The sequence below is a fragment of the Halictus rubicundus genome, chromosome 4, assembly GCF_050948215.1.
Source record: "Halictus rubicundus isolate RS-2024b chromosome 4, iyHalRubi1_principal, whole genome shotgun sequence".
NCBI classification, from domain to species: Eukaryota; Metazoa; Arthropoda; class Insecta; order Hymenoptera; family Halictidae; genus Halictus; species Halictus rubicundus.
In genome coordinates, this window is record NC_135152.1 from 16866438 (window position 1) to 16885797 (window position 19360).

General features: G+C 38.4%; 2 protein-coding genes across 2 annotated transcripts in view; both read left to right on the plus strand.

Moving 5' to 3' along the window:
- Positions 1–925: 925 nt before the first annotated feature.
- On the plus strand, positions 926–12089 carry Sgl (UDP-glucose 6-dehydrogenase sgl). The gene is given in 7 exon segments (XM_076787127.1): positions 926–1185; positions 2640–3122; positions 7470–7667; positions 8862–9308; positions 10494–10649; positions 10719–10850; positions 10852–12089. Coding segments are annotated over 6 exon segments (1440 nt in total). The 5' UTR covers positions 926–1185; positions 2640–2660; the 3' UTR covers positions 10897–12089.
- A 936-nt stretch (positions 12090–13025) lies between these two features.
- The window catches only part of Babo (TGF-beta receptor type-1 babo), a 63379-nt gene continuing 57044 nt past the window's right edge, over positions 13026–19360 (plus strand). Inside the window, exon 1 of the mRNA XM_076787129.1 lies at positions 13026–14148. Coding sequence (XP_076643244.1) covers positions 14064–14148 — 85 coding nt within the window. The 5' untranslated portion in view covers positions 13026–14063. The remainder of the gene's footprint in view (positions 14149–19360) is intronic.

Here is a 19360-nt window from a genome sequence, read left to right on the forward strand (position 1 = left end):
TGAGGTTTCAAGACGACCTCTGTTGTTTTTTTTTATACGCAACTATATATTTTTATTTAGGTAAGTGCGTATCCTATCCCGAGACAAATTCACCGACCTATAACACTTTCATCTTCCAAGTTTACTCAAGATCATTTAGTGCTGTTCAAAATTTAGTTTATTGTTAGTCTCTAGGGACAGCTGTGGACATACTGCATATGTATATATTTATATTGTTTGTAATATCTTTTCAAGGTAAGCTACGATAATCTATTTGTACCGTATTTGTTTATAACTTATTTGTAATAAATAGATTGCGGATCTTTATGCATTTCAGGCTTATGAAAATTTTCAACAAATGCTAGAATATAAAAGTCGATAGAATTTAGTAAAATTTTTATTTATTTTGGATCTACAAAGGTTGTTCCCACTAAAAATAGGATTGTATTTGATTCCACTTTCTTAAAACTTGTCTATAAGAATTGAAAATTACATAAACATCCGCAGTCTAGTCATAAACATTTCTGTAATATATCCATAATGGATATTCTTAAAATATATTTTCTACAGTTGTTATCTTATCAGAATTCTTCTTTTTCAACTTTTCAATCTTGTAAAATGCATGTAAATACTTCGAAAACCAATATTAATAAATACCATACTATAAACTAACACAAATAGATTTCTAATTATTAGAAATTGACAAGCAATAAGAATATTAAATCCAGTTGATTTAAATTTCCCGCTTGCCTACACAACCAATTTAAAGGTCCAGGCCACCGTTCGAGTTCAAAGGTACCGCTCGGAGTATCGCCTCTTGTTATATCTACTCTTTGACGGTAGCATGTTAAAAATTTTCAAAAGACGCATGCGCCGGTTGACCACGATTCAGGGGAGAGCAGGGGCCGCGCGTGCGACCTACGCGCCTCCAGTTTAGACTAGACGATTTTCTGACGAGGGACGCGTAGGACTCGAACTACGTCAGTATTTCGTAGTGTGTCGACGATCCGTCTGCAATACATTCCTGTCATGAACGTTGCTGTCCGGTATTCTAAAGACTTTCGTTCGTTGGTGTGCTCGTGACGGTATGTGATTTGGCTGGTTAGTGATCGCCGACTTATCGTAGCATTTCCTTCCGTCCATTCGTCGATTCCGAGAAGCCTCACGTTTTCTATTAGAGCGTACTTTTAGAAACGTTAGCCACAGGTAACGACAGCATGCCAAGGGTGCTCTCATTAATTTACTTAAAATATTAATTGTACTTGAAACGCGCCCATTCAGCTCTCTCGAAACTAATGAGATTTCGACAGCGTGTGCCCGGTGGAGTTGTTTGCATTGCACGTTGCAGCCGTCATCCGGCATTCTGTTAGCGGTTACCGACAAAACTTGATAAACTATGACATTTACGATTCGTTGAATTTCTATTTAATAATGAAGACTCGAATGTAAACAAAGTATCAAAATAATTGTACAGTTGCAAGTGCAACTGATACGAGCAAGGGTGCATTATAGTCATAGCGAGATAGATTATAGTATGTATCATTCAATCACCACTTAGATCGATATGTTAATGAGATAACGTTGTCAATACAATGAAACATTCAAAACCATATCTTCATTGAAAAATATAGAAAAAAAGGGGTTGTGCACTATAGCGATTACCGGTATTTTATTTTAACTTTTGGAACTCATTGTGCGCATAATTCAACATTGTGAGTACATACGTTTTCCGAGAGCTAATCTTAGTTTTCTATAATACATACAAACAAGACAATTTTATGTCGGTATTATGCTCAATGAATATCACGTCGTCATCCACTACGAATCGCCGCGCAACAATATCCGAATTGTGAGGATTAACCAATGAGCAAAGTAAGCACGTGCTTAGGCCATCCGGAGAGGGGGGGGGGCACCGTAGACATTTTCTGAGTTTTACAGATTTTACATACTACAATCGAACCCCGTTTATCCGGTTTACACGGGACTGGGCACGATCCGGATGACCGGAAGTCTGGCTAATCCGAATAATCCGTTAACAACATAAATAACTCAAACACATTTTATGTATTTTATTTATTGCACATTTTATATATATACTTTTACAATATTGGTAGTATGAAGCAAAAGACACATAAGTTATAAGTTTTACCATCATCAGTTCATTCGGTTCCGAGTCGTAGACTCGGGATATTAATTAATTAGCGGATAAAAAAACAGGGATTATGTTTAACAATCCGGATAAACGGAGTTCTACTGTAATAATGTTTCCAAATGTTTATGTATATATGGAAAAACCGAAAGAATAGCGGAAAGATGAAAATCAGTAGCGATGGAGCAATAACGTTTGTTAAAAACACATCTTACTAAAATGATCGAACACGCCTAAGAAATAGTACCGGTGCACCTTACGTCGCGTTGAAGTGGTTCATGCAGGGCCTCAAAATCTTTTAAGTGTTTAGAGTCACGAAATGTCTTAATCCGGCACTGCCCGGTTCGTATTATACATATTATTATACGTATTATACACATCATGAAAAATGCTAAATTCGTTTAATTTGTGTCATTCAATTCATATGAAAATTGTGTTCATATTTTGAATAATATTTCATCTCTTAGAATGATATGATTCGTTCGTAACAAGTGGTAAATATTACTGTCAGGTAGAGCGTCGATCATTGGAAATGACGATCCGGAATATTTGCTGTATCGGTGCTGGGTACGTTGGCGGTCCTACTTGCAGTATTATTGCATTGAAGTGTGGGGAAATCAAAGTGACCGTCGTGGACAAGAGCAAAGAAAGAATCGCTCAGTGGAATTCGGATAAGCTGCCGATTTACGAGCCCGGCCTGGACGACGTGGTCAGGATTTGCCGCGGGCATAATTTATTTTTCTCCACTGACATGCACACCGCGATCAAGGAGGCGGATCTGATATTCATTTCCGTGAACACGCCGACGAAAACGTTCGGCAACGGGAGAGGAAGAGCGGCAGATTTGAAGTATGTCGAGAGCGCGGCCAGAATGATCGCAGAAATTGCGACCGGGGACAAAATCGTTGTCGAGAAGAGCACCGTGCCGGTCAGAGCGGCGGAGAGCATTATGAACATTTTGCGTGCCAATCACAAACCAGGCGTTTCGTATCAGGTAACGTTACAACAATATTTATTTACCAAAATTTATTTATCATTTTCGCCCCATTAATGACGCGTTGTGGTTACGCGAGTTTCCATTCACCCCGCGTAGGCCGTCGACTTCGTTATATAAAATGTTACCGTGAATGGGAAATATACCTTGCAATATATTACCACTTGCAAGGCGGATGCTTTTGATGACTCAATGGAGCTAGACCATTCCAAATTCCGAGGGTACTTTTTTCACATACAGTGCTCCCTCGAAACAATGGTGTCCTTCGGCGCGGTTTCGATTATATGCGGATTTTGTTTTTGACAAATTTAATTTTTTTACATTTATTTTGAATCAATTTAGCATATGTTTAAAATTTTCGTTATCGTGGCGAATAATAGAGATGAGGAAGAACAAATGCGAATTCGTTCGTGTGAACTAATTCCTCAAGAAATGCCCTTGCATACAAGAAACAGCGGCGCCGAATTCAAACACATAATAAACCGTAAAGACACTACGAGGTTGCCTCAGGAAGCTGCCATAAGCGGACCAAAGATTGTCGGTTTTTGATAAGATCAAACGTGGCTCGTACGTTATTTGAAGAACCTCTACACGGATGATACACAGCTGTGCACATACATTAAAAGAATACATAAAAATGTATTTTTTACCTACACGGATTTCACCTTACTCCAGGGTTGGGCATTTTTGTCTCAATTGAGTCAAGACCGTCCCCACCATAGCGCCCACTGACCCCCTTCCAGTAAGTCCCGTTGCCATGGAGCAACGAGGACTCGAGACACCAGCTATGCACTGTATGAAAGAGAGGTTGGTGGGGGAAGCAGGCGTTTGAGGGGCCCCTACCGTGTCCATCCCTGCTCTTTTTGAGGGAGCACTGTATTTTAAAATCTACTTCTTTGAGAGCAATGTTGCTATACTTATTGCACCCAATACAAACAGCCAATTTGAGCTGGCTACTAGAAAATTTGAATTTAGATGGGACTTTTGTAACTCTGTGTACAAATAGAGCCAAGTACAGTGAATTCTCGATATATGTCAACAATACGGGTCTTGCCAGCGTCGTGTATCGTCCAGGAGGCATACCCGAGCCATGTTGTGTTTACACTCTTCGAGGTATACTCCGCGGTGGTGGGGATAATTCCGCGACGTTTATCGTCGAGACCTTGATGACATGTATAGAGAAATCAATGTACCATCGTCCACCATATTTAATAATTTTTCTTTTACAGCTCTAGTATTATAAATATCTTTAAAATATGTCATAATATTTATTAGTCAGCAGAGATGATTGTTAATAGAAAAAAACACAATATTGAATTACACGAATTTTAGTGCGTCGACATTCCGTGGGATAGCCGATGTTTTGGTCATATTTTGACGGTAAAAATCCTAATAAATCAATTTTATACTTACGGGATACTGGGGTGCTCTTCTTGGTATTTGTGTGAATAGGATACATGGTGCGTTATGCTTAATTTATTTTTAGAACAGCCTATTATAAACAATTGGCCCTCAAAGCAATTCTGTGCTGATACGCATATGGGCGGTCAACACACGTGTTTCCCAAATGGGACTATGGAATTTCCATGTGCGACACATGCCAACTGTTCAAACTTCCGTATCGAAAACCCCAGATAAAGATGATTGTATTTGTTCGTTTCCAAATAATCGAGAAAGTGCGATGTTCGTAAAACTAATATTAGGTTGAGCTCTACGTGAGTTTCACTATCTTTTCTTATTTGTAATGTTTACGTTGTGTACGAAAATTTCCCCTGATGTTACAGTCTCCGTGCTCAAAATTTCCAGAGTGTATTTTCGTGATGGAAATGTAAACGAACCTAAAATTATCCAAAGAACAGGGAGCCAAGGCAGTTGAACAATTTTAAACAAGAAATTAAAAAAATGTATCAACATCCATATTCATTGCTTCTCGTTCGCTATTGTATGTTCCAGTTTTTTAGTTGATGTTATTTCTTTTAAAAACAAAGAGACGATTAGGTGAGAAAACTGAAATACATAGTAAATTATGATATCTTGCGTCACAGGGAGCGACGTTCAACGATAATGAGTGTTTTCGTCGAATTGTTGGTAGCTATATTTGTTGTTTAAAATCATATGCAAACGCACTGCTGTAACGATTTTTGCTGGCGGAATCGTTTGACACGTTATACTGTGCGATAAGAATTCGTGAACACCGAGCACAAGCACGAAATGAATTTAGTATTCGTGATCTTGAATTATTCAGAATATTAGTGTACTTACCAAGAGGAAAATAAGTAATTCATTTAACATAATTAGTCATTTGAACAATTTATATCTTTAAGTAAAATGACGAAAGCGCGTTTTATCAAATTTGAGGGTTCAATTACTGTGCCCGTACTAATTATAGTTATTTTTAAAACATAATGAATATTAAAAAAGAGACATATAACATATATATTAACTGATTTTAATGAAAAAATTTAATATCTCTTTTTTAATTTACATTATACTTTAAAAATAAGTATAATTCATATAGGCAGAATAATTGGTACCTCCACAGTAATTGGGTCCTTTACCCTATGCTAATGTGATGTAGCGTGGTATACATATGTAGTTTAATAATACAAGCCTTTATCTTGATATTTATGTATATTAAGATCTCCGAATTTATACTAAAAAAAAAAAACTAATCCATTTAGAAGAATTGGATAAGGGATCCTTCATTTAATAACACTGGTGAAATTTCAAATTTTAAATTCCATTTAACGGTTCAATGAATTAGTCGCTGTTGGACGTTTTTAGGTTCGATAGTTTGCCAAAAATGATTACGCTAGTACTCCTGTCTGCCATCAATCAGCGACCGCAAAACGGTCTGGCAATTACCTGACTTGAGAAGGTATAATGGTGGTATAATGTAGACAATTTTTTTTTTAGAATCGTACAGAAATAGTAAACGTTAAAATGACATTACAAAATTTAAGAAGACGGGACCAAATTTTCCTTAGCGATCTATTCGTACAGTCATTATTCAATCATAATGTAGTATCCTAAATAGTTAACTTCTAATTAAGAACAATATATTAATAGGCCAAAGCTTGCCTTTTCTATCGTAACAAGAACAAGAAACAAGCTGAAACAAGAACATTGAATTTCCTATGTATTTCAACGATATTTTGTGAGCCGAGTATAAATTTTCTACACGTGTTCACAATTCGTATCAGGATGATAAGAACATCGTCAATATTTTCTTTGCAAAGTAAAATTTGTAACAAACTCATTATGCCACAGTTTCGTGCTATTGGCGTTCGTTTACAATATTTCTCTTTATGATAGATAGTATGCAAAACGGTTTTCATCTGGGCTATAATTTCTTGGCGAAAAAACATGAAAAACATTTTTTTCGATGCCATGTTCAGATCATATCAGCTAGATTCAGATCACGTGTATACATACTCAACATAGTGGCACAAAAACAAAACTTGAACATAAATTTCAAATTTCCTATTGTTCGAAAAATTTGTTCTCACTGATTTTACCATAGACTTGAAGATTGAAGCTTCTCCGTTACAACGACCCCTTAAAAATGTTCATTCATTGGTCACTTGGCCCGTTTTTTTTTCTTGTTTAATTCTGTGTCAGATGTTTAATATGATTTGCGAATACTGATTTCAACAGAGTGTTCAGTCACCGGACAGGTCACCCTATGTATTTCAATTTTAAGAGGGAGGAGCCACGTAAAAAGTTCGTTGCTCCTTCAATAAATTTGACCAATTGAAAATAATAAATTTTTCTAAATGCACTTGATCTTTATTCTATTTGAAATTGTACCTACTCATTTGCGTCATAAATGCACAAAATCCGCAATCTGATAATATATCGGAAAAACAAAATCTGAAACTAGCGTTATTTACTCCATTCGTTATTTTCGTTTATGGGTTCTTTTTCCAGAAACGTCCTCAAGTATCCGAGGAAGAATTCAGACATTTCCGACATCAGAGACCCGGATAATCAAAGTTCTATGTATAGTACTTTTGTCCACCGCTGTATACCCTCCTGTTCAACTTCGAATACCCAAGTAAACACTTATACTCATATCCCCTGGGTCGGTTTATAATGACTACACCGAGTACTCGGATACCCGGGATAGTGAGAGTTCTAGTTGGCACCTGTTGAATTAGCACCAGTCGTCCGAGGCGTCCACCATCCGGCGGCCGCGCGATCATGACCCTTTTTTCTCTCTTTCCGGCCGCGTTTTTACATTTATCACGCGCCGCTTGATATCATACGTCCGTGCCAAGTCGAATGTATCGCGACGTCGACCAGCGTAACAGAGGGGAAAGAAAAACCGTCATGTATTCTTTTCAGATTCTGTCGAATCCCGAGTTCCTGGCGGAAGGGTCCGCGGTCGAGGACCTGTTGTGCGCAGACCGAGTTTTGATCGGCGGCGAGGACTCCATCGAAGGTCACGCCGCCATGGAGGAGTTGTGCAAAGTGTACGAGCACTGGATCCCACGTGAAAAGATCTTAACGATGAACACGTGGAGCTCAGAGCTATCAAAGCTGGTAAGAGCAAGTCCAACTTTCCGAGAAATCTGAAAGCACGACATTCAAGCCACAGGTGTGCAAACCGGTAGACTCTCGGGCCGCGAAAAAGTCCTGTGAGAAATACTGCGAACCAAAAGTCAACACAGACGTGTTTCGAAACGTGTCCGCTGTTCTCTTAGAATATATCATTTTATAAATGTGTAACAGCGTTATAAATCTTTGGGTGCTTAAATTAGCTCGCGGTAAATCTTCGACTCGGGTCATTGGCGCAAATAGTGCACCGGAATTTATGTTAGAAACTTGTAGATTCCGGATATGTGAATAATAGGGATACTGAATATGTGAAACTTGTTAACATTGTTGACTAACACTCTTTGGCCGCACAGATTTGACGATTCTGAATTTTGCGTAAAAAATACTAAAAAATCATCAGTATTTCATCCAATTTTAAATTCATCTATTTTATCAATAATTTAGACATCTTCGTTTTTTGTATAATAGATTGGCGAAGTCACGTTCGCGCGACATCGGCAAAGTATTGAGTGCTTTTCTACCGTCTACACAGTATGTATCAGTTAATATCATGCAAACTACGAGAAGATTAAATCGAGTCTACTGGCAGGCATACCTGTGTAAAGAATACCGTTAATGGAGCCATTCAGAGGTCAAATCGGTTAGTTGCATCTCGAATTTTTCAATGCTTTACTATCGGTGCTTAACTCTTTACATTTAGAATAAATCTCCTTAATAATTAAGCTTACACGACTGAATGGCAAGAATTAAAAGATCTTTAAAACATGAATGTGTACTTTCGCAAAGTTAATCGATTTGGCAAATCAGGTCTTTGGACAAAATATTAAATACAATATTTTTTTCTATTTAGAATTGGTGTAATATTAAGTGAAGAACGCGATGCTGTAACTAGTAAACTAAATGTAACAGAGCTATTAATCGTTTGCCAAGTTAAAGTAAATGTAAAATCATATGTTTCTTGAGATTTTTGGGTCAGTCTTAAATAATGTTTCTCTGAAAAAATAGTTTCATTGGTCCAATTTTGCTGTTTACTGTACCGTGGACCGTCAGCGTTCCGAGTGTCGGTCGCGTTTCGCAACGTTGCGTGGCATTATCTTGGAATCAATGTTTGCCAATTGTTCGCGCGGTAACAGGCAGACCGGATTGCGCAATTAGGTGAGAATTTGATTACGATTTTAGGCCGCCAATGCGTTTTTAGCGCAGCGCATATCCAGCATAAATTCGCTATCGGCGGTGTGCGAGGCGACCGGCGCGGACGTCTCGGAGGTAGCACGAGCTGTTGGCCTTGACTCCCGAATAGGATCGAAGTTCCTTCATGCGTCAGTGGGATTCGGCGGCTCCTGCTTCCAGAAGGACATACTCAATCTGGTGTACATGTGCGAGTGCCTGAACCTGCCGGAGGTGGCCGCCTACTGGCAACAGGTCATAGACATGAATGAATACCAGAAGTCAAGGTTCTCCGCAAAAGTAATCGAATCGCTGTTCAACACCGTTACGGACAAACGGATCTCTATGCTGGGGTTTGCCTTCAAGAAGAACACCGGCGACACGCGTGAGTCACCGGCCATTCATGTCGCCAAGACCCTGCTTGACGAGGGTGCCATGCTTCACATATACGATCCCAAGGTGATTTTCTTTAATGAGCATCCACGGTGGCATCGTGCAGCCAGCCGCGGGTCGCGTGCGGGCGGCCTTCAGTTTATCACGGCAAATATTGAACCTTCAACCGGACACTGGTTTTCCATCATTTCTCTTTAGAGACGAATAGAACAAGAAAACATTAACAGACGCTCGCAGAATTTATTCTTACTGGTATTTCTCTTGTTGGTACGATTGGCAAATAGTTTGTTTGAAACTATAGAAATTTATGCAAAACCTGCAAATGAATCTTATATGCTCTTAATCTTATATAGTTATATATAATCTTATATAGTTGAACACCCTATGTAAAGCCGAGTCTAGACTGTAGCCTATTTTTGAAAAAAGAGATCCGATGTAGACCATCAGTAATAATGGCTGTCTACCCCACCAAAATCACTGCAGACCAGGGCTGTATCGATGGCTGGAGCAGAGTGGTTTCTTTTCCACTCAAATAAAGAACAGCGTCATATAGAAAAAGAAAATTTTTTTCTAAAGTCGTATCACGAAGAGAATTTTATTGATAACGTTTCGTTTGGTATTTTGATGTTTAAAGAAAGGTGGAGAGCTATTGTGATTGTACCCGAATGCGAGGTCTGTTCTTTCGAAACACAGAATCGAAGTTGCATCGCCGGTACACGTTGTGAAACATTCTGTGTAAACTCCTTTCATTTGCCTTCAAAGATTGAGGACACATCGAAAAACTATTGATGTGTAGAGTGTTTGAAAAGGATACAGTGCAATAAATAGCGAATAGCTTCAACATGAATGTGTAAAAAAATTTCAAGGATATCAATTCTTCTTTACGACTCTGCTTGTTGCAAAGTGGATTCGAACTCCTCTATTTCTTGGAAATGAATACTGCGACTATAACTTGTTAGATGATGGTATAAGTATTTGTTTTAGATTAGTTTTATTTTTCTCGTGTTATATGTTTACATCGCACAAGATAATAATAATAAATTCAACTTTATTAGATCTAAAATTTTATACTCTGTGCAGAAGTATAAATCTTGTGTTTAAACAAAAACATTGTATAACTTTATATATTTTAAAAGTTATAATATATTTTAGAAGTTATAATATATAATTTATTATAGAAATTCTTTAGCTTTACAAATATTACCATTAGAAATTTCTGTAAAAAAGAATAATTTTGTGTTTTCCACGCAGGTAGAAGAGAATCAAATTATCGAAGATCTAACACACCCAAGCGTAACAAATGATCCCGAACACATAAAAGATAGGATCAATATTTACAAAGACGCTTATAGCGCTACAAAAGATACGCACGCCATTGTCGTCTGCACAGAGTGGGACGAATTTATAGTAAGTAAAATATTACATACATATATAATTCCATTATTTATTGATACGTATTTTCTATTTCTTTTTTAGGAACTGGATTATAAGCGAATCTATTTTAATATGATGAAACCAGCATACATATTCGATGGACGAAAAATTTTAGACCACGATAAGTTGCAAAGAATTGGTTTTATTGTTCAAACTATTGGGAAGAGGATTACAAAAACTGGCGATACCAACAACGTGGAGTAGCCAAACTCAAACGTGAATGAAGTTGAGCAGCAGAAGACTCTTTCACAAATCTATTTGATCGACAATTATGCGAGTGTTTTACTTTTAAAATCTGCATATACTCGTGTTTGCCACTGTACAAGAAACGATCAACGTGGCAATCATTGTATAAACTATTTTCTTATTTAATAAGTTTGTGAGCATTTCCTACTTACAAGGATTTTAAAAGTAGAACATCTGCACTTTTATCTGAAGTGTTCTGGAACAAGAATAATTAAGTGGAGGTTAATTAGTTAGGAGTATTAATAGTCCGCGGTAAATACGTTTTGTTGACGTATACAATAATGGGTGACGTGAGTTGCATCAAACGTTTGTATAAACATTTTACATAATTTGATAGCACGTAGCGAATGAATTTGTCATTACTTTGACTAGAATGATACAAATTGAAGCAGTGTTTGTAACTTTCCGTTAAGAATATGATGCAAGTTCTATTGCAAATTTATCATGGGCATTTACACTGCAAAATGAATTACTACAGAAAAGAACGAAGCGAAATTTTAAATAATCTTTTTTCCGTGCAATATTATATCCATGCCAAAAACTTTACAACTATAAGAGTTTAAATAATAGTACATTCCTGCAGAATTGTACTTGCCTATAAATGTTTGCATTTTATTTGTAAGATGTCGCGGTAAGTGGTTCTAAGTTTTACACGCGTCATTATTATATAGTTAAAACATCTTTTTTTTGATAGCCCTTTTACATTTTGGGAAGAATCTCGTGTAAGGCTCTATTACAAATTACGAATCTTGTTAGATGATATTTTTACACATTTAAATGATTCCTATGAAATGACTCCGCCATTTTTAAAAATACGACGAAATTATTACTAAAGTGGTTCTTTCTTCAGCGACGAAGAACACTTTGGTATTTAAAGTATTATATTTTTCTTTATAAGAATAGTAATAAGAATGAAAAGATGAAAAGCATAGCAATAATGCGACTGTTATTATTGATATGATTGTTAGTGAAAACGATTTTAAGAAACGAATGAGTACTTACCATTCGTAATAATTTTACAAATACTTCATTTTATTCGATATCACGAAACTGTTATAAATTACGTTTGATCGTACATTTATTTCATATGATATGTCTTTACTTTCATGATTATACACATATAAAATTTATAAATAAACGTTATTTGAAATTGCGTAAATGGTAAAATTTTTTCTCCGCTTTTATGTACGTACACGAATATATTTCTTTTGTATTTCCCAATCGAGTTTTTGTTTAGTTAATTTTTCATTCGGACCTCAAGCAAATACAAAAACAAAAATACGCCTGTACATCAACAAAAGGCTTGCTAACCTTTTCTTTTGTTTAAAATGCTTCAATAAAATCCATATTATATATGATTTACTAAATTAAAATGACTTTTTAAAGAAACTGTCAACCCTCGGGGCGGACATAGCGTATTACGAACAGTATCTGTAGATGCGTGCAAAAGTCCATGTAATACAGACATGTTCCAATATTATTCATTAAACGAGTTACCTTCCAAGTTTTCAAAGCCTAACGTTCCGTGCATCAAATCTGGGCACTCCAGAAATGACATTCAAAATATTATTTCAAACAACATGTTACTTTATTTTATAATTACTTCCATGCCTTCGATAATTATTTATATAATATCATCTGAAATATCATTTCAAGTAACATGGTATTTTATTCTATAAATTATTTTAAATAATAATTTGAGATAATTATGAAATTATTCTTCAAAATTATGTGACTTCACTATTACTAAGTTCGAGTCCATTTTATACTGACACCCTTCGTCGTATATTATTTTCAAAATGGTTTCTTTTCTCTTTGAAATAAAGAAATAACGAAATGATACAATATTTGAAATAGCAATTATTTCGAAATGAATCGATACCAATTTGATTTTCAAGTAACGTTATCGAAAATAACAGCGCGAGACAAATGATTTCAAACGGTTGCTTTTCATGTTCATTTCAAATCAAATTTTCCTATATCCGCCAAACGGTGGGCCGAGGGGCCACGGAATAAAAAAAGGGAGAAAAAGGTCATGGATTCGTCAAGGCCTGACGAGAATTGTTTACGGCCCTGGCGCAGAAGAGCGATGGCGCCGCCGAAGGGAACTACTTGTCGCAGAAGCAGAAGTAGAGGCAGCAGCAGCGGTAGTAGCGGCAGCAGTAGCAACAGCACGAGTCGGTCGCTCCGCGATTCGCCGTAAAAACTCTCGCGAGTGTTCCGCGTTCCGCGTGACAGTGGTGTACTGACAGTGGTTTTGGTATCGAGGTAGCAGCGTGTCAGACGACGAGGATGTCGAAGTGTCGGCGTGATGTGATTCGCGCGAGCCGGAGCCATTCATCAAGGTGCCAGTGAATCGCGTTCGGTGTGCGCCGTTTATTTTTTTCCTCGTCGCGCGCGTGTCCTCTCTTTCTGTTGGCCAAGAGGGATAATAGGCCGGGCCTATCAGCAGCAGTAGGAAAATGGCGGCTCGCCTTGCGCGAAGTAGACGACCAGAGCCGACGACGGTGTTCTTCGCGTGACGCGTACATAGGTACGAGCAACCTCCGAAAGAAAATAACCTATCCGCGCGACGATCGGTCGCGGTACCCTGTCGCGAAGTGTACACGGTGGTTTAAACGCGTGTGTTCTATCTTGTTGTCGGTGCGGCGAAACGGACGACCCGTCGAGAGTGAGGAAAGAAGAAAGAAAGAAAGAAAGAGAGTAAGAGAGAGAGAGAGAGAGAGGGGTCGTGCGCCACGGGGAAAGAGAAAGACATTGTTAACGCATATGCATTATATACACGGCGATTTGCGATGAGAGCGGTACGCGAGGAGCAAAGAAGAGACAACGCGAGAGGCGAATAACGAAGAACCACTGTGTGTTCCGTTCCGTGCACGCGTGTGTGTGCGCTCGTATGAGAGCGAGCAGCGGTCCCACCGGTGACAAGTGTTCCGTCGACGGGGAACTTCGCCTTATCCCCGAGTCGACAAGAAGATGATATTACAAGGTCCGCAGGAGGACCGTCTGCGTCGTGCGTACGTCGATCGCGATCCTCGTGCCGCCGTTTCCTGTCGTCGCCATTGAGCTACGGCCGTTTTCGCGAGAGAAGAGTGGATGCCGTAAACGGCGGGACGATCACGAGCAAAAGCCCGAGGGAAGATGAGAGGCGCGTGCGACGGCGGTATAGCGAGCTTTCTCGCTCTGGCGCTCCTCTGTTTATTCCACACGTCATGCCTTGTGGATGGTATGTAATGCTTTTACTGCACATTGCTTCCTTCTCTTTTCCGTCGACCTGCCGCCCGTTTTTCTTCCTTTTTCGCGTTCCCTCGTTCATCCGCCTGTCTGTCTCTTTCCATCTCTCTTTCTCTCTCTCACTCTTTTTTCCCCATCCGTCTGTTCGTTTACCTGTCTGTCATTCTTTCTGCCTTCTGTTCGACCATCGTTCCCGCTCTTTCCCTCCTCGTTTCGCTTTCCGAGCCACGTAACGTTGCATAAGCAACGCGGCACTGTGTGCAAAAGGGCCGGTTAATCTTGTTGTGTTTACGAGGCTCTGCAACTATGCGGAAGGGTACATTTAACCCTGCAGCGGTCGCGGTCGGAAATATTCGTTCAGAGGTCGCGGTACAGCTAACAGATACAGTAACATCAAATCTGTGCTACAGATAGCATAGATTGTATAGAAAATCTTTAATTGTACTGAAATTAATGCAAAATACAGAACTGTATAAACATAATTACGGTGTATATAAATTAGTAATTATCAAGCTTATATGCACGTATATATACAAGCTTGATAATTTAAATATAAAGGGTGAACAATTATAAATTTAAAACTAAGCGCATACGTCGAATGGGTTTGTAAAACGATTGTAACATTTGTCACAAATTACATTGCAATGACCAAGACATAGATGCGTGTCACAAGATTGACAGCACTGTTTTGATAGACGCGACGGAATATATTCAATAAATTAAATAGGACATCCCAGTGGCCACGATCGATGAATGTACAGCGGGAGAATCAAACAGCAGCTACCCTTTGTGAGCAAGTGCCATGACGCTTCTCTAAAGAAATACATGTAGAATAAGGCTTTACATGTATCTGCCAGATCAACCGCGACCTGCGGAGGAGGATTAATTGCACACCGTACGAATTCCGTGTACCGCGGACAATTGACGCGCCTATTTGTATTTCCTTTTCTTTCGTTTTGTATTTTTGACAAGCTTGTAGCGTTTCGTTTCTTTCCTATCCCTCTGACTCGCTCTCTCTCCCTTTTTCTTGCTTTCTTTCTTCCTTTCTCTCTCTCTCGCGCGCGTTCCCCCCTGTGTCAACCGGAACGTCTTATTGAACCGAGCAAAGTAGTCGGCCGGAACTTGCGAATCTTTCTTGCATGCTGCTCTTAACGAGCGTTCCCAACAGCTTCGTGTCAACCGGTCATTACGATCGCTACATTATGATTATATTAATCGACGTGCACCGGGCGCCTTTAATTCGCATTACGTTTAACACAGAATCGGATCTATTATATTTATTGGCCCGATAAGTGACGCTTCGCGTCGTAAACAGGTCGCATGAAGCCGCTAATCGCATACTTCAGTGCAATTTGCTTAGTAATCATTCGAATGCTACTATATTGTACGTTAACCGTAGAGCAGTTTGTTTTACTCCCGACACGTAAGGTTCCTGCGAATTATCCAGACATTACTTGACCCGAGTAGTTACCGTTACGGTACATGTCGGTATACGTTTTTCAGATGCCAGAGTTTGAACTGTTGGAATAGGGTAAGATGCCCAATCACTGCCGGGGTACCAATTACTGTGCCTATACTAATTATACTTATTTTTAAAGCATAACGAATATTAAAAAAGTGACATACAACATGTGTATATATTATGCTTTAAAAATAAGTATAATTAGTATAGGCGTAGTAATTGGTACCCCCACGGTAATCGGGTCCCTTACCCTATTTCATTAACCCCTTTCGAATACGAGTCAGACTCGTGATATTTATGTTTGACGTGATATTACGTCTACGAAACTGACTCGCAATGTTAATGTTTACGTTTGGTCGGAAATTCTCATGACGAGCCAGACTCGTCAAAGTACGGCAAGGGGTTGAAACAATGCTAGATATTATTATATCATACTAGATGTCGACCAGCTTAGTTGTTTCGAGAATAGTAATTTCTTTGGATTTATGAGTGCAATTTCATTTGAAGATTCAAAAGCCAAGATCTCTCGGCATTAAAATGCAGCGTCTTGTCGCGCTTATTTTTATTAACGTAGCTGAAGATAAGAAGTATCTGGCGATGCTGAAATCCAATCGTTTTCGTCTGATACCGTAATCTTTTGCCAATACGTTGTTGCATACGCCTGCGATTCAGTACTTTATGAAACACTTTCGGGCCCGCGTTTCGAACTTATTATTGCGAATGTACTCTTGCCAGCTGCGTTCTCTTATCTCTGTCGTCTGTCGGTGGTTAATTAAGACGCTTTCTGCTTCACTTTTTCCTTCTCACAGTGACTTACTGACCTTCCTCTGACATAATTTGCAAATAAATGGCGCTGGGAATTATGTGCATCCGCACCAAATTACGTACGTTCGTAATAATTATAACATATCGTTGTCTCAAAGTCGGCGAAATATGAAATTTAACGGCACCCTTATTTTATTCAAAACTTACCATAAAACTTTAGTGTTTATTTTGATCGTAAATATCTCTATTTTTTTAAATATCCGCAATTTACTAATGAAGTATGCTGTTGTAGATATTGTTTTATTATTAATCAGAGTTGAATGCATCTTCGACATTGTTGGACATTATTACATCCTGCGATTTTATCAACTGTACCATTTTGGTTTGCATGCATATTTACTCCTAGTGGTGTACTTCGATTAAACCTCCACAACTACGCGAATACATTCGCATTGTTCCAAATTCTGCTCGTGTTTATTCATCCTCTTAGCTCCTGTGTAATTATTTTCATGGAACTATCTGATTACTTGGAATTCCATTCACTCGTAATACATAATCAGTTTCTGTGGACATGTAAAGATCTCAATCCACATTTAGTTTCGAAAGGTAGGGAAATATATAGTAAATCATCCCGAAGCTTCAATATTTAATTCTTTTAATATATATTCTTTTTGTATGTAATTTTTATTTTGTGCAAATTATTATTTCGTCATATTTTACCTTAGTTTTCTACAAAAAACTCAATTACTGCATAATGAATATTAAAAAAGGGACATCACATTTTTTCATTAAAAACAGTTAATATATATGTTATATATCTCTTTTTTAATATTCGTTATCCTTTAAAAATAAGTATAATTAATACGGACACAGTAATTGGATCCCTTACCCTATCTATTGAAGCTTCCTATGTACACAAAACAGATTTATGTATTTTCTTCAATGTTGGTGGAAAATATCGGACAATTATTTCAGTTCTCTTCTACTAGCATCTATTTTCAAAAAATTTGTAATTTTTTATGCATATGTACAGCTTTTGATAATGCTAACTCTTTAACTGTTACCTATTACCGTAGAGAATATTGTTCTCTTTAAATTGAATACTTTAATGTATGTACTTACCCATTCTTTTCTTTTCAAATTACAAATATTTTTGTTTATGTTTGGAACATCAGTTACTGTGAATAGACACCCGCAGTTAAATGTTTGAGGCTGAAAACAGCTTCCATCCTAATTCCAACTAGGCCGAGAGATTTCCCCTGTAATGTTATACGAAATTTTCGCACGTATTAAAAGTTATAACGGTTTGAATTGCCCATAACGCATTGTAACGCGTGTCAGGTGCGTAAAGCATGTCGGGCGTTACCGCCGCACAAGCATTCATTCTATGGACAATTCAGACTGCTATAACTTTTAATACGCGCGACATTTTGAAAAATGTTTGCCACGGAAGTTAGTCAGTGTCACGCAACACGTACAAATATTTAATAGATTTCACTATGGTTTTGCTAGTGACGCAGGAAATAATTATTTGCTGGAAATCCAGTAATTTATTTTCACATCGAGCTTTTACCGTGATACCACGAGCCAAATTAAGTTGGGGGAATGATTAATAAATACGAATATTATTCAACTGGTTTTTAAGTAAAAAAGAAGTATGTGCAGTGAATTCTCAATGTATGTCAACAGCACGGGTCGTGCCAGCGTCGTGTATCGTTCAGGAGACATAACCGAGTCGTGTTACTTATACCCCGCGGTAGTGGGGATAACTCTGCGACGTTTATCACCCAGGTCTTGGCGACATATATAGAGAAATCACTGTACTACTTATATTTTATCACTATCTAACCTGTAGGGTGAACGTAAACCCGCGACAATTATGGAATTCTTTAAAGTTATTGGTAGTTAAAGTTCAAAAATGGTCTGCATTGATTGCAAGATACGGAAATATTTCTTTCTTTTCTTACACTGTCACCTCGATTATACGCACCTTTGAATCTGAATTCTCCGGTATCTGAATGTGTTTCATATTTAAATTGTTCGACGTAAGGTGGTTCACATGGAGCACAATTTATTGCACAGGATGAAGATTCTGAAAAAAGTCTAATAAGCATGTACGTTATTAGTTTCCTTTAAACCGAAATAAAATTCTATTTTATCGTAGTCGATATATAGTGTGTCACAGTATTGACGGTCCAACAGTGGAGGGGGTGATTCTACATGTGAAAATGAGTCGAAAGTAATAATAACTGAAAACCGAGCGAACAAACCTCGGTCCACGCATTAATTGTTCTAGCCCTCGGCTCGTAACAGGGTTAATCATTTCACCTAAAGCTTGCTTGACGAAATCGTAGCCAAAGGTTTGGAACGAGACCCGAGATCGATGCTCGCAAAGATCATTCCTCGCAAGAAGATAATGTTCGCAACCATGTATCTTCCGGTCCAAGCGGGTCTGATAATAGCAAGAATTTATATTTAGCGAATCGAGTTTTCAATCTGCTCGGGGCGTGGGCGTGTATTCTCTCTCGAATCGCGGAGGAAACACTCGTGTAATCTCCGGGCCTAACAATACGCCTGACCGAGTACAGATTTATCCCGGTAGATAATAAATTCCATGGTTGAATTAACACGTGTTACACGGCGCTTCGTGAATTACAATTTCGCATTTCGCCGGGGCGTGGGTGTATCTTCCTCTGCTTTTCATTTCCCCCGTGTAGGCGTGTCTTTCTCCGTTCCTTAAGTCGCGGAGGAAACGGTCGTGTAATCTTCTTAATCCAACGGTGTATTTAACGCTGCTTCTTCTTCTTCGTCTGCACTTTTTTTTGGAGGGGGGGGGGCAGCTTGTAGTACTACTAATTACGCGGGCATTACTGTACCAGGCAATTAAGTCGTTTATTTGGGAAATTAACGCGTTCGAGGATTTTTCAACTGTACGAGGATAAGGGCTGGAACACTTGTTTCCGTTTTCATATGGCGT